The 15,454-nt window shown below is 40.0% G+C and overlaps 1 protein-coding gene across 1 annotated transcript; it reads right to left on the bottom strand.

Annotated features, from left to right (window-relative positions):
• Positions 1-23: 23 nt before the first annotated feature.
• Positions 24-12,331, bottom strand: XG (Xg glycoprotein (Xg blood group)). The gene is made up of 9 exons (XM_055702744.1): positions 12,268-12,331; positions 10,138-10,179; positions 9,700-9,756; positions 5,885-5,920; positions 4,049-4,114; positions 3,083-3,139; positions 2,387-2,425; positions 1,982-2,101; positions 24-784 (listed from the first exon to the last, which is right to left on the bottom strand). Exons 1-9 carry the CDS (start codon positions 12,329-12,331, stop codon positions 768-770), a joined length of 498 nt encoding a protein of 165 aa, XP_055558719.1. The 3' UTR covers positions 24-767.
• Positions 12,332-15,454: the final 3,123 nt, after the last annotated feature.

The raw sequence follows: 15,454 nt of genomic DNA, 5'->3' as shown, positions 1-15,454 counted from the left end.
GAGGAGCAAAATTTATGTGAAATTCCAGTTCCTGAGAAAAGCCAAACACATTTCAGTAATAAATAAATAAATAAATAAACCAGCATGTGTTCCTCTAATTTTTATTTTTTTTTAAACAGTGGTTTGTCAATGTACGTATTCTTTTCATGCTATATTTTCAAATTAAGAATTGATTTTCCATCTATAGCTCCTTTCACTTTGCTAGAATTCAGACATAAATACAAAGCAAAGGCATTAAAACTTTTAATCCTTTATACAACTTCAAATTTTCCTTAACCATTATAAACAATACAGAAATATACTTAAGAAACCCAATACGTATGAATGGAAACAGCGATTTCTTTACTCCTATTTTATCAGAAGTATTAAGTATTTTGGCTAATTTTGAAAGCAGGAAAAAAATTGTGCAGTGACACAAATGCTCACAAACCAAAATTTTTCAAATTTTAGCTTATATTAAACTTGATTTTTTTGTTGCTTAAAATAACTTCTGAATCAAAATGTGTTTCTAGCCTTTATGAATGCAGGTTGGATAGTTCAATAAAATCCCTTGACCTTTTAAGCACATCTTCAATGACATAAAGCTCAAGGTGCAAGGGTGACATCAGGTAAAAGAGAGCAGAATTTCAGTGTCTCAACATAACGTTCTTTAGAGGGAGATTTTCTTTTGTCAGAATGATAAAATAGAACAAAATTGTTGGGTCTGTGGGCTGAATGTCACCAACAAAAGGAGTCTGTCATCAGAGGGCCACTCTTCTTTCAGTGGTTTATACTGTATCCCCACCTGAAAAATGAAGATCGAACATTCAGTATTTTCACCACAGATGCCCTTTGCCAGCTTTCCTGGTTTTTTTTTGCTCCAGTCCTTTTGAGGCAGCAGATGGGAACCTCTCACCCCCAGAGACATACAGACAGAATTCCCTGTTTGTCTCACTCTCCATTTCCAAAGGGCTATAGGATCCCTGACCTGATGCTTTGGCTACACTCCAGCCATAGAAACAGAGAAAAGTAAGTGACTGTCAGGACCCTGAGGGCACACACAGCCTTGGCAGCCCTGACCAGCCTCCCCTAGAGCATCCTGGGCTGTGCTCTGGCTGCATCTCTCCAGTGTCGCTCTGCCCAAGCCTTCCCCCGGCGTCCGGGCAGCAACAGCTGCCCTGGAGCCCACCATGGCACCCCCAGACTGAGGCTCTCTGCAGTGCCAGGGGATCCCAGATGTCTCAGAAATGCCTGTGAAGATTCTCCACACTCCTGTGTTTCGCTCGTGTCTTAGTCGTTATTCCCATTATGGAACAAATAATGCAAATTAAAGTTTTAAATTGACCTCTATGGCAGCAAAGAGCCAGGGCCAGGCTGTTCCCGAAGAGCCGAGAGCCAAGGGCAGCCGCATGGGAGCCTGAGCTGTTGCCTCCCCAGTGGTGGGAAGGTGATGGCAAATGGGCCCCATGGATGGGCCAGCCATCACCAAATGAAGGCAAGCCAACTAGCCCAGCCCACGGGTAAGCCAGGAAACAGCCATCCCTCCAGGCTCACAGCCGGGGCAGGCGTGTGGGGATGCATGTGGGAATGTGGCGCAGGCTGGGGCAGGAGGCCCACCTAGGCCAGAACTGAAATGGCGGCCCTGGCCAGAGGGTACTTGGGGTGCCCCAGGCGAGGCTGACCTGGGCCATGCAGGCTGGTTTCCAGGCACAGAGCCACAACAGTCAGTCACCTCTGTGGTGGCAGAGTCCTCATGTTGTGTAATTTCCTTCGTAAAGTGACATACATCCATCTTCTGGGCATGTTATGTCTTCCTATACTTGTCCTTGATGAAGAATATTAATTACCACTACCTCTTACAGACCAGTGAGGTTGTTCAGGATGAGATTTTCAAATGCCCTCATCCCTGACCTATTTCTTCCCTGACTGAAATTGTTTGTAAAATTCCCATCTACTTCAGCACTAAATCAGCTTGGAAAGTGGGAAATTGATTTGGTCTTACCTTGTGGTTTGAAACAAAGTCTCTTGTTCTTGTAAGCAGAGTAGGCCGCTATCGATCCCACAACTAATATTACAAAGGCAGAAATTATAGGAGATGTAACTCCAGCTATTAATCCTGAATCTGTGAAAAAAGAGAGAGGTTTTCTTTAGGGACACCAAAAGGGTTTGACTTAAGCATATTCTCTAATAAGGGGTGCTTTTGCCAAACTGTGAGAATTGTTTGGTGAAACACTGGAAATTCATTAAAAAGAATTAAGCAGAAGACTAGAAATTATTACATTACAGCTAGTGTGAAAATGGTGTCTTAAAGCCTCATTTAGTATATGTACTACTTTTATAAGGCTAACATTTTCTTACTATTCTATGATGATCAGAAACTAATTACAAAATAGTTTGTTTACTATACCCGTGTTTCCGCCATGATTGAAATGATGCTCCTCTTCTCCTGGAATAGAGAGTGAACTTTAATCAAGAAGTGTTTTTCATCTTGTTTTGAGAACAAAGTCTTTTACTCAGCAAAGTGTGACAGAGGGTGAAAGGGGGTGGCTTGGCAGGACTGTGATGGAGGAGCTCCCCTCCCAGTCCCCACTGACAGCTGTGCTGGCCCAAGGAATAACCATCCATCCTCTCAACGACTTGTTTTTGGAGAAGAATATTATCTTCTAAAAAAAGGATAATGCTTAGCAGTCTACATCAAGCTGATATCACAGGGAATGGGAGGCCAGTATAATCTGGCTGTTCTCTATTGCCAGACAAACAGATGATTTATCAATAATTCAAGTCAAGATCATAGGCCCAGTGCATCTACTTTCAGATCTCAGCAGAAGCCCCTTGCTTTGGGACTGTCCTAACGGAATTCAAAGCAATAAATCCTGCAGGGTTCGGGCATATGCCAGAATGCTACAAAGTGGTTGGGAATATGTTTCACATTTGAGCTTCAGGCTCAAAGCCATGGTTTGTGGAGAAGGATATGTAATCTAAATAAAAATAGCAGAGTCTTGTCCTATACCTTCAGTGACAAACATTACTGCTAAAGCAAAACCAGCCAGCTCCAAGTTACAAATATTAGGAAGAAGCTGCAAGGAGAACTGGCAAATACTACCTGTTATGTGTGGTGGTAAAGGCTTCCCATCGAGGAGATCTGAGTCGTCAAAACCTCCTGCAAGATAAATATTAGGATTTATGTGGCAAAATTATCTGAACAATGGTAACCCCTTCAGCTCCCTTGTCCAGTTTTTTGTAATGTTCTAGGGAAGGGTGAGAGACCTTTGAAATCCCAGCTTCGATGTTGTGGACGGGTCAGGTGTCTTGCACTGAGCAGTCACCTATTCAAATTCAGCTGGAAGCTGGAGTACTAAAACTGTTGGAGTCTACCTGTTCTGCATCTGTATTGGCACCTGTGGGATGTGTGGGCTTGGGCTTTCAGTAGCACAAATCCTTATATAATATGAACACCTCAAACCCCAGCAGTTCCTAGAGCAGGAAGCCAGTGGGTCCATTCCGGGAAAGACTCCAGAAGGACTTGCCCACAGCTTACCCCTACAATCACACCAGAAGTAAATATGGGATACGTGGTGGCAGCTGGGATAGATGTGCCATTTGCAATTTATTTCAGTGGGTGTCTGGGACCACATCCAAAAGCAGTACAGGCTTACATCTATGTCCCCTGTCCCACCTGTTATACACCCCAGGGCCATCTCAGATGCACATCTCAGTATGGATTTGAACACAGGCTTATCCATGCCCTGTGGTTAGATGTCACGTTTGAACCTTAGCATGATTCAGTGTATACATACCCAGAATGAAAAGGCAAACAAGAGGAGTGTTAGTCTCATGCCATTTAGAAGTCAACATCCCACACTGTGGGCAGACAGAAAATCTTTATGGTACCAACACTAAAACTCAGAAAATCTTTCCAGATGCTGGGTCAGGAACAGTGATTACAAAAGGGAGATGGCGGGAAGGGATGATAAAAGCTATTAATAAAGAAATAAGAGAGTGAACTATTCAAAATATCTGCTCTGAACAGCTCATAGTGCTAGATATTCACAAGACAAAATATTCTTACCAGAATTACTATAGCTTCCCGGTCGTGGTGGAAGAGGTGGGTATAAAGGTTTCCTTGAGATATCACCTATTGATAATTAATATTGTTAGGTGGTTGAACAGGCAAAACTGAGAGCTGTACGTAAAGAGTATGATAACCTGAGATTTTATACCTATCTCTAATTTGTCCTCCGGTGAATTAAAAAAAGGATTGTGTGTGAGAGAAGAATTCACAAAAATGTTGAGAGGAAATATTCAATGTGTTTCTGGCAACTACTAACATTGTTTAATGCTGACAGCTGGGAAGCGCAGTGTGTTACTCTGGGTGTCAGTGGGGCAGTTATGCAGAGCCATCAGAGAAGCTGGTGTTCTGGGCTGGACAGGTGGCAACAGGTTATTTCTGTGCCATCAGCAGGTATTAATAAGATCTGCAGATTAGTTTCGTCTGACAGAGGCTGAATTTATCTAATGCATGATGAATTTTCTGCTCTTGAACAGTGCAAAATGAACTCAGACTTCAGCTTTTTTGTTTAGGACTTTGTGCTGGTATTTGACCATAATTTTTGCCAAAGTATTAGAAATAGATGCATTGGATAGAGCCAGAGCTCTGATGACTAATAGTAGTTTCCAAACTACCCATACAGTGCTGGGAGTAGCAAGAGCTGACTCAGGTCCAAACCTGCCAAAGCTAACGTCCAGGGCTGTTGCTCTGTCTGTATGGAGTAGGCCCGCTCTTGCTGTCCTTTCTTCAACCAATTCAGTCACAAATTTAACTCATTAAAAACTTGCAGGAATGGAACAATTAGTACAGGCAGGAAGAAATGGCAATATAAACATGGGAATTCTAAACAAAATTAGATAGTTTACAAAGTGTGAACTAACATGTCATTCAAACATAGGGGAACTGGAAATGTGGAAAGCCCTAGAAATAGGAAAGAATGATATAAAGGTGTGATTCTCTATGACTGAAACACAGGTAAACCACACCACTGAGACTGGAGTCACATTTCAGAGGTTCTATACAATGGGCTGAGAAGTATTTTTTCTTTTGTGTACCCTTGATTCAAGTGGATTTCTATGCTTTGATTCAATACTACTTGCATTTTAAATAATTTCAGTGTATAAGAACCATTCTAGAATACTTCACATCCTTGGTATGCCTCTAAACACACTAAACAATATGTGGTGCAAAAATTCCCAAAGTCAAGGATTTTATACATCTACACAGCTCAGCACAGTACTGTGCATACTTCCTAGGTCAAGTCTGGATATTATAGAAATACGTGGAAGTTACATCATGTTACAACAGCTTGGCTGCTTCAAGCTCAATCTGTATTACGTCCATCAGTGCTCATCCCTGAAACCTTCCTGCTTTCTTGATTTGTGATCAGTAGAGCTACAACAAGCTCACACCTCTCTCTACCCGCTGCTACCTCTGATTCCTAATCTTAGGCAGACTTATTTTTGGTAGCTGAAGAAACTACTGCCATCACCTGTTGTTTTCAGCCTTCTGCCAGAGGCCACCACCCTGAACCATGGCGACTGAATGGGCAGTGCATCCTCTGCCCAGCCAAGCCTGTGGTAGCATGGCCTGGTAATGTAAACCACAGTTGACTTCAGCTTGCACAGGCAGGCCAGCCTGCAAGTCCTGTAGCTGGGAACCAGACACAGCCCATCCTGCTGTCCCCACTCTGCACGATGGCCTCTGGCAAAAGGGCTGCATGTACAGGGCTTGTAATGACTCCCATTACCAAAGTTCCTCCTGCAGTCTTGAAATCTCTTTTCAAAGATTAGGTAGACTTCAGAAAAAGGCTACTGAAAAACCCCATTATATTTGAGAAAAGAAGAGAGTACTCACCCCCACCAAGAGCATCTCCTAAATGCAGATCATTGTCTGAAAATGCAAAGGAGGAAGATTAGAGAAGTGAGTTACACACAATTACTGAGGGATGATAGAAAATGTAAAACTGAATGTTTGACAAGCAACTTTTTCAGGTCAGTCCCACACATTCAAATAAGGTATTACACTTTTCTTGAAAACTCTTATAGAATGTAATATTTGCCCACAGAATAACTGACATATCATTATATGATATTTTCTACTCTGAATACAAAAGATTTTTTCCTGCTTTAAATAAGCCCAGAATAAATCTCACAGTGCAATCAAGATCAATACCTTTTCAATATAACTGTAAGTACATAAATAAAATTATCTATGTTAAAATATATCTATTTTTACAATATACTTATTTGTTAAAATTTATGCCTATGGTTAAAACTGGTATATGCATGTTTGGCATAAGTGTAATTTGTTGAACTATAAAAACTGAATACCTATTTCAAGAACAAATGCTGGGAAGTAAGAAACCTACTTGTGCAGAGAGACTGAATCAACTAATTTATGTAAGGGTCATCATGACATAAAAATTTTTGTTTCAAGCAATCATATGCGCCTGTCTGAGGTCGGGTGACAGTCTGCTTTGCTTTGGCTGAGCTATAAAGGTTTTAAAATATACTTTAATGTCTGCATGTGCATGTTACACAGTGAATCAACAAACTACAACCATTCCGCCAGCACTGTACATGTGTCTTGCTGTACCTGGTATGGAATTTTCCATTCAATAATTTGTCCATGAGCTGCAGACGCATAAACAAGAGGAACTCCATTTCTAGCATGCAGGTGTAGGTATGAGTATGTGAGTGGTATTTTAGGGTGTGTATGGAACGATGGTGAGTTCTGAAAGGTCGCTGAGTAATAGGCAGAAATACATTAGATGGATGTCTTAACTCCAAGAATCCCTTTCTTGCTCCTTATAAATGTGGAGTGCTAGAATGAATCAGAAGAAAAGGGACAGCAAATTCTACCTAAATTTTGATATCTATGCTTATTGCCACAGAAATTAGACAGATGCTCCATTACATATATGTTCTTTTCATTATAATTGTTTCAGAATTCCCAAACCCTAGGAAAATCCATCCAAATGCACCACCATACAGAACTCTGCCTTCTCATGTTCTTCATATCTAGAGGGACTGGGAAGCTGCTTTTGTACAAAATCTAGTCTTATTTGTATAACAACTCAGAAATCTTTTGATGTAACCAGGAAATATGGTATGAAAATAATCAAATTCATATTGCATGACTTGGCTTGTTCATGTCAGGTGTTGGTCCTGTTGGTGTCTGGCCAGCAGAAAGTTGCATTTCAAAAATACCTTTACCTGTCAAACACTAACACTGTAAGAAGGAATAAATTGCAAACCGGATTCAATTAATTATCAAGATGAAGAATCCAGGTAAAATGCAAGGTTCCACTCTGGAGGGCTCATGCAGAGATTTGTTGCAGAAATACTAAGGTTGGTATGAATGAAATACAAATGGAAATGCATGTGTCTGTAGGGACCAGAAAAAACAGCAGAGCAAAGGGTTAAAAGAACAGACAATAAAGCTCACCGTCCCCAGCAGTAAAGTTGAGGAATGCGTTCTTACCACCCGGCCTACACTCTGATAAGATGACAGCACAGATGACTTGTCAGCAGAGGAAAAGCAGAAGGGCGCTCTAAAGGAAAAGGTTGCAGCCTACCATCTATTCCACTACTTTTCCTGTTTGCCCACCCAGAAAATAGACTGTAGGCATAGTCTGTGTACCCCAAAAAAGCAAAAGCAGATAGTTTCTGGCAGCAACCTGACCAGAGAAGCTGAAGTAAGCAAGATTATGAGGCAAAGGACCTCTCCATAATAGCTGATGACTCCTAAAGGGCCGAAAAGGTCTGTACATAAACTAGCTTGTCATTTCTGATCAAGAAGAACCACAGAGACAGGATAAGGACTCGGTAGCTGGCATACCTTGTCCTGTGTTGCACATGATGCTCACCAGACCACCTAAGCACACACATCTTGGTGCTCCTGAGTATGTGCGTTTGAGCAGATGGCTGAATTACATCAATGGCAGGATGAATGTGAATGGGTAAAATCAACTTATTTAGAGATTTTGTAAATAAACATCACCTTCCATTAAATTTTGTGTTGAATTTTGTTAAACCAGATAGGAGGTGCCTACAGGAGAGCTTCAACTCCAGCAGAGGTGTGTGGGAAGGGATGCCCAGAGGACATGACCTGTGTAGTAGTTGACCTCAGCTGAACCAAAATCATCATCTCAGCCAACCTCATTTCTCAATGATGCTGGCTGCATAAGACATAGAGAAAACCCTGAGGTTAAGATGAAACATTAGGCACACGCTAGGACATACTCTTGTATCATCTTTCTGTACTTTCCAAATCTGGTAAATGATTTTGAATACTGCTTTTTTTAAATCAGTTTTAATTGCCTTTAAACTCCTGGGAATCCTCTGCAGTGCTGAAAGAAATTCCAAAATGGTTTGGAAAACATAGAGTTCTTAATTCTCAAAAATTAATGAAGTTGATTCAGGTAGGGCAGATAATCATCTGACAGTCATATATCTAACAGTTTTAGGAGTCTCTAAAAATCAAATTCCTTTCATCTGACTGAGGCAGCTTCGCTGTAGATATTGGCATCCCTAGGTTACCCTTAAAACATGACGCGAGAATAGAGTTTTTTAGGGCATAATTCAAGTAACCTACTTGAAATATCTATATTAGGATGAGAACAAATACACATTTAGAGTCATATGAACCATCTCCCTAGACATGCTGATTTATCTCCACTGACTTTAAAAGAATTCAGGACAGTTAGCTAAATGAGGGCAGTGGCTTAGCAGTACTTTACAACAGACACTTCTAATCTAGACCAAACACAGATTTGCTTTGCAAAATGAAGTGGGAAGGAAGAATGCAACCATTAACAGGATTTAGCAGATACCACATTCATGAAATGCTGCCCCTGTTTGTTCAAAGAGTGGGCCAGGGAATCATATGTAACTGCTTTCATGTACCTAAAGATTTATTGCGATGTTTATCCAGAAAAAGACTGAATGTTGTGTGTGCTAATGTTATCCAGCATTTCCTGATCCAAGCATTTTGTTGATGGCCAGAAATTTCTTTCAGTGTAGATTAGTTGAAAAATCTCTATGTTATTATAAAATGTTCCATCATAAATGCATGTGTGGTTTTGTTGTTGGTTGTATTTCGGGTTTTTTTCAGAAATGACCAGTGTTCGTTGGAAATCATCATTTGTCATCCTCAGGACTACAGCTAAAACCTTTTGGTTCTTTGCTGTTCAGAGCCTTTTTTTACTTTCTGACACAATCAGTACTAGATAGTATTAAATAAATATATGGGGAAAAGAAAGAATACCCAAATTCCTTGTGGTTCTTTTCCAAGTCTGTTATCAATCATCACGAATATTTATGTTAAAAGAAAAGATAATGGGGGAAAAAAAAGTAAAGAAACAGTTACCCATTTTTAGCAACAGTTACACATTGCTATACTCCCCAGGGAGTTCAGTACAGGCTAGAAAAGCGTGAAGATCTTCAGGAAATAAAATGCCATCACTGGCCAGTCATGCTCAAAAGCCTTACTGAAAGTGGTAAAGACATGTAACTGTTAATTGTCCAAAGAACACTTTACATACAGAAGACAACTAGTATTCACACAAATGATCTCATCTATGGTACATTAGCGAGTATGATCAAGAATCCCATGGGAGACAGTTTCTACATGTCTAAAGTCAGTTACGACCTGTTTTCATTACTCACTCAGTACAGGCCTTGTCGGTCTTCTGATCACTGTAGGCTTCCTGGTAATTATGTCATCTGTGGGAACCAACGGCACACCAATAAACAATAACAGCTTAAATGTTTTCAACTTAACAGAAGAAGATATCTGCAAATCTAAAGAGCTGCATTCAGTAAGTCTTTATGTATCAACAGCAGAAGCTAAAAATGAAGTGATATATTTTCAAAGCCTTTTTTTTTTGTTTGTTTGTTTTTAGAAAAGTTTTAAGTTTATGACAGAAACACTGAAATCTAGCATTTCCAAGTTCTGTATATCTTTAAATTAAGTGATAGCCACTTCCTATGCTAGTCCTCGAGGAAAAGGATTTAAGATGTATTATTGTGTCTAATTCTAAATATTTCTATAATAATAAATAATTCTAAATGCCATGGTAAACTAAGGATAGGAGATTTACTTACCTGGGTGATCAAGAGCATCAGCTAAATCAAAATCATGTTGACCTAGAAGGAAGGTGACAGAAGGAAAGATACTAAATCAGTGGGCAGGTTTCCATGACCTCTAGGTCTGAGGGCTCTGGACAAAGCCAGAACACCAGTAAGAGGCAAAAGTAAAATCCATCCAAACAGGAGCAGGCACAGAGCAAGCTGTCAGCTGTTATCCCTGTGTCATGCAGTCCTGAATGACCATGCAAGATAGGCTCACTTAATTCAAAGAGGCTATTCATTCAAGTAGCGCAAAGCAATACCTGTGCTTTCATGTTATCCATAGCCAGCCGCTATGCAAATATGCCTTTGAAGACCACAGGTTGCCTGTTATAGGACACAGGGCTATTGCTGGGAGACGGCTGAAGGTAGCCTTCAGCACAGTACTTGCAAAAGAGAATTGTTAGGTGAGAATTTTCAATATCTTTTTTTATTGTTCTACTAGCTCAGCTTCAGAGAGCAGTTTTACTGACAAATCTGCCTTGTGATCAGTTGTAACATGAAACAACCTTGGTTTTTTTAATTCTTCCTGTACATGTGCCAACGGTAAAATATATAAAGATGTGTTTACCTAATTTAGTTTCCGCTGTACCTTAAAAAATCTGAAAAGGGAGAAAAGAACCCTTTCTGTTCTGTGTTAGGTGACAATGATGTCATTAAATGCCACGGCAGGGCTATTAGTATCCCGACCTTTGAAGTTAGCAGGTAAATAAAACTGGAAAATTTTTAAAATGTATAAATTGAAGCATACAACTTTGAACTGAGCACACAGTTATTCATGTGAGTTTTACTTTCCACTTTCTACAATCTGCCACTTCCTGTTTAATACACAGCCTTCATGAAACAGCTCTTTGCAAAGTACGTATCCATTAGTTTTCATCCAGACTGAAACTTCACCGCACTTGTGTTTGCACACCAAATACAAGATCAGCCTGCAGAAGCCCACAAAAAGTCATGAAGTGCCATGGCTCCCCTAAGCAGAAATGTTTTACTATGCTCTGTCGAGTAACCCTCTTGATCTGCATCTGTTTATTATCCCATCTAAAATGTTTAATACCTAACTTTTTGATGAAGTGTTTTTCTTGGTATGTCTTGTACACCTCACAATAAGAAAGGTGTCATTGTTTAAGTGGGGAAACTGAGGAATAGACAGAGGCCATCTGAGGTTCTCCAGTGTGACAGTGCTTTGGGTTCAGCTCAGCCCTCTCATCTTGGCAGGTGCTGTCTGTCTTCATGGCATTCTCCACATTAATCACTGCTCCTGAATAATAGCTCTCGCCTGTTGAAGAGCTCCGGGAAAGATTAATTATCAGTGATGAAACACTGTGTGAACCTCAAATAACAATCAGTGCAGGAGCATTAAGTAGAAATGTTTTGATCCCTGTGAGGATTTTCACATAAGTCTGTGAACTTAGTTACAGCTGATGTCTGACAGAAAAGATAAACCAAGGCTGGAATGCAGAATAGTGAATGGCTTCTAAAGCAAAACTGTCCCTATATAAAATTATGACAAAGCTGTGTTTGGAAAGGCAAAGCAGATAACAGCATTAAGACTTCCCTGGTAATGTTATTAGAGTAGCATTTTATCTTATCATTGATCTATCACCTTTTGATCATATCAACTGATCTTGGAGTGTCATCTCGTCTGACCACCTCTCCTTCCCCTGCCCTGGCCGCTCAGCCAACCTTGCCAAGCCCAGTAACGTTTGGACTGGGTCCTTAGGTGGATAATATTCTAAGACCCTGACAGGTTCTTTCTTTTATATGAATTCATTAAATACATAAATTTAACTCATGGCTTCCTCAGCAGATATTCCTTGCCAGAGCTCTGAGGGCACCACCAGCCCTTGCTGGGCCTGAGCCCCAGCCTGTGGGGGCCCACAGCCGTGCTCCTGCCCAGACATGGGGCCATTTGATCCTGATGCAGACCCCTACCCGCAGGCTGACAGCCTGGCATTGCCTCCAATGGTCAAATTGTGTTTTTCTGAAGCATTTCTTTGGTGCCAGCAATATGAGCAACTTAAATTCGACTGTCCTTTGATTTTATTCTCTGGATAAATCTTCATTCTTGATCATAATCCTGAGTGCTGAGGGAGGCTGTCTGACCTGAACCCTGCTGCTGCAGGATACCACCAGCAGGCCTCAAACCATTTCTTGTCGAGTGAGTCATCAGGAATAATTCTGTAACACCAAGAGCTGTTGGCCAAACCAGCCCCTTTGTTACAGGTCCCAACACGCAGGAACTAATGAGACAAAATCAGCTGCCGAGGTCCTAATGCTGTAAAGAGAATGTGACAAAATTGTCTTGTGAAGGAAGACTCTGGAAAGGTTCCAGGTACAACGTTTCTTTGAAGTTAGGAAAAAGAGAAAAATAGAAGGAGGAATCTAATCAAAAGAGATTATGGAATTCAAGCAAGATGATGCAGATGTTTCCAATTGCATGAGACCCAAAGCAAAACAGCAGACTGAAACAGTTACTGACATCTGCCCTTCTGGACAATACCAACGTTTCCCTCTCCTGTGGTACACCTACTCGGTTATCCAAAAGGTGGGAAAAGACAAAAGGTGTTTGGAGACTGCATGGGAGAAATAGAAGACAACTACAGAAATTTTAAGGACAGAAAAAAGCAGCCTGAAAATCTCCTGCAGAAATTAGTTAAATTGATTTCTGTTTTAGTTATTTCTGATGATAAACCAAGTAGTGAAAAGAAACAGACACCAACACAGAATGACTGATTGGGAGCAAGACAGGAACTCTTTGGCTGTGTAAATATAAACCTTGACAGATGGGAAAATTGTATGTGAACATCTGTGCGGCGTGGTAAATGATATTCCAATAAACCAAAAGATTGCTTGGACTTCCATCCCTACTTCCTCCGATAATAACATCAAATGACCGCAAGGAGTAAGATTTTGTGGAGCAGAATTTTAAATGCTCATTACCATTTCTGAGACTGCACCTAGACATTTAAAGAATCTAATTTGGGAGGATAACAGATGGATAACTAGCTGAACAGCCGATTTCATCGGCAAAATGGCGGGTCTAAAACCAAAAACACGTTAGAGACTCAGAGAATATTTAGCTCAATAGGAACTGCAGTTACTTCAAAGAACTCTGAAGATAAATGACAATGGAAATAAATTAGTCAAGGTTCTTCACAGAACAAACAGACTGAAAGAAATTAATTTTCCACATACAAAAATGGCCTTTTTTTTGGACAAGCTTCCATAATAGAAACAGCTGGAAATATATTGATGAAAATGAGAAAGAAATTCTAGTAGGGAGAATACAGCTTTGTTCCTTTGGGGCTTTTTGTTTGGTTGGGATTTGTGTGTGTGTGTGTGTGTGGTTTTTTGTTTGTTTGGGTTTTGATTTTTTTAACTTGGATAAAGTTATGAAGAGATTTAGCTATGCAGGAGGTATTACCTCAGAGTTATCTCTGTTATTACTGCTTTGGGCTAGTACACTATTTCTTGGCATCACTTCTAGCCTTTCATCTGGGAGCATCCCTGTTTTTGAAAAGACATAAAATTATTGTAATAGTGGTTTTTGTTGGGTAGTCCACAATAATTCATAACAGAATTTGAGAAAATGCTTATAAACTCCTGCCTTACACCACAGAACAGTCCTTATCTGCAAATGAGAAAATGCTAAGCTAAGCAAGCAAGCCTTCCACACGGATATATGGTTTGCATCGCAAAAGGACCTGTTTTAATAATGTTTATATTAGCTGCTCAAACACAATGAACGAGAGTAACAGCAGGACTTTTGCTGGCACTGCCACACTTATTTGGGATGTAATTCCCTCATCCCCACCCAACACATGTAGCTGTGCCAGTAAAAATCTAAAGTGTAGACCTGGCCTACATAGCTAACGGTAGACTTCTCTGTAGCAGCGAGACAGGGGAGAATAAACTCTGTAAAGCCAAGCATCAAAACATGGCAGCTTAAATTTCAAAGTTACCAGATTTATTTTTACAAGCATGATTCTCCTGGGTAGGACATTTGCTTGCACTAAAGCCCATGCTTTCTTTGAGCCTTTTTAATATCAAGTGTGGAAGGCTGGTGATACAAAATCCTTGTTAGTCCACTTGCTCTACTGTGGAGACTGTTATGGTTGCTGTTTGCCACAGAGATACTAAGCCTTTTTTTAAGATTTTAAGAAACTTTACTAAGTTTTCTTGAATATAAGACACATCCCTCTGAAGCACCACTGAGCTGAGGTCATCTTACCCGATCAAGGCAGTTGCCTGCGAAGTCGTATCCTCAGGCACATGGACACTTAATGTTCACAAACTTTTGCCCATGTTAGTTTTCAGAAAATGTGACCCAGATAATGAGTCACTAAAATGCAGACAGCAGCATCTTTTCCCTATGGTTTAATTTGTGACCTAAACATTAAATGAATCCAGCACCCTTTAACTGTGTAGCTGATTGATCACAAGGGTCTGAGATCCCACAGATTTTAAGGAAGGTTTACAAGGGTGAGGCTGGATCTGCAAGTGGATGTTACCTCATTGTCATTACAACTGTAGTCAGAAGTTTTCTGACAAAAGGCTTCCGTGGCATGACTTTGCAATTTTTGATCTCCATAAGTAGGCTCAGCCCTGCACTGGATACATATGAACACAGCTTGTGGCCATTAAGATGATGCACATGTAAAAAAGACAGCATGAATATGGCTAAATAGGAGCCAGGTTATGTGACAAATGAAAATAATTTCTCAGACACTTAACATGCATAGTCTAGTATTAAAAATGCAGCTAAGATCCATGAGAAAATGTGTTTATATGTGTACATACATGTGTTGTGGGCATAAATCTTAAATGTATGCATGCATGTATGTATTAGATAAATCCTTTTGGCATTAATATGATTAATTTAAATGGGCTTTGAGTTACATTGCTAGTAGTCATGTGATTGGGATGAGATTACCTGTGTTACAAATAAATTAGAAGCAACTAACTTAGAAATGTGAGCTAAATAGAAAGGGAAAATAAGTTGATTTTTCATTATTTAAAAACAAGAACAAAAAATATTTCTTCATTGTAATTAAATAAAAATTGTTTTGTGAATACAATGAGCTTAAAACATCATGAAGCCAGCAGAGACTGAGGAAGAAGTGGGTGACTCACAAATTACAACAATATTTTTCTGAAAAGGAACAGTATGTTACTAAAATAGCTCATGAGACCCAATTTATGTTCTTTTTAGCTGAAATGGTAAGTTATTCTTTGCACATATAATTTCTGATTATTATACAATCATGAGATATTTCAGCTGTAATGAGAA

Source organism: Falco cherrug, chromosome 2 (genome assembly GCF_023634085.1).
Source record: "Falco cherrug isolate bFalChe1 chromosome 2, bFalChe1.pri, whole genome shotgun sequence".
NCBI lineage: Eukaryota > Metazoa > Chordata > Aves > Falconiformes > Falconidae > Falco > Falco cherrug.
The sequence above is the reverse complement of the archived record's forward strand: the minus strand, read 5'-3'. Positions and strand labels throughout refer to the sequence as shown.

Excerpts from the sequence above, each read along its gene's own strand:
- XG (XM_055702744.1), bottom strand. The coding sequence starts at position 12,331 with ATGACTCACTCGACAAGAAATGGTTTGAGGCCTGCTGGTGGTATCCTG. Across the intron at positions 3,140-4,048 it reads GGGAAGCTATAGTAATTCTG|GAGGTTTTGACGACTCAGAT; the intron begins GTAAGAATATTT and ends TTTATCTTGCAG. Across the intron at positions 2,102-2,386 it reads CAATCATGGCGGAAACACGG|ATTCAGGATTAATAGCTGGA; the intron begins GTATAGTAAACA and ends CTTTTTTCACAG.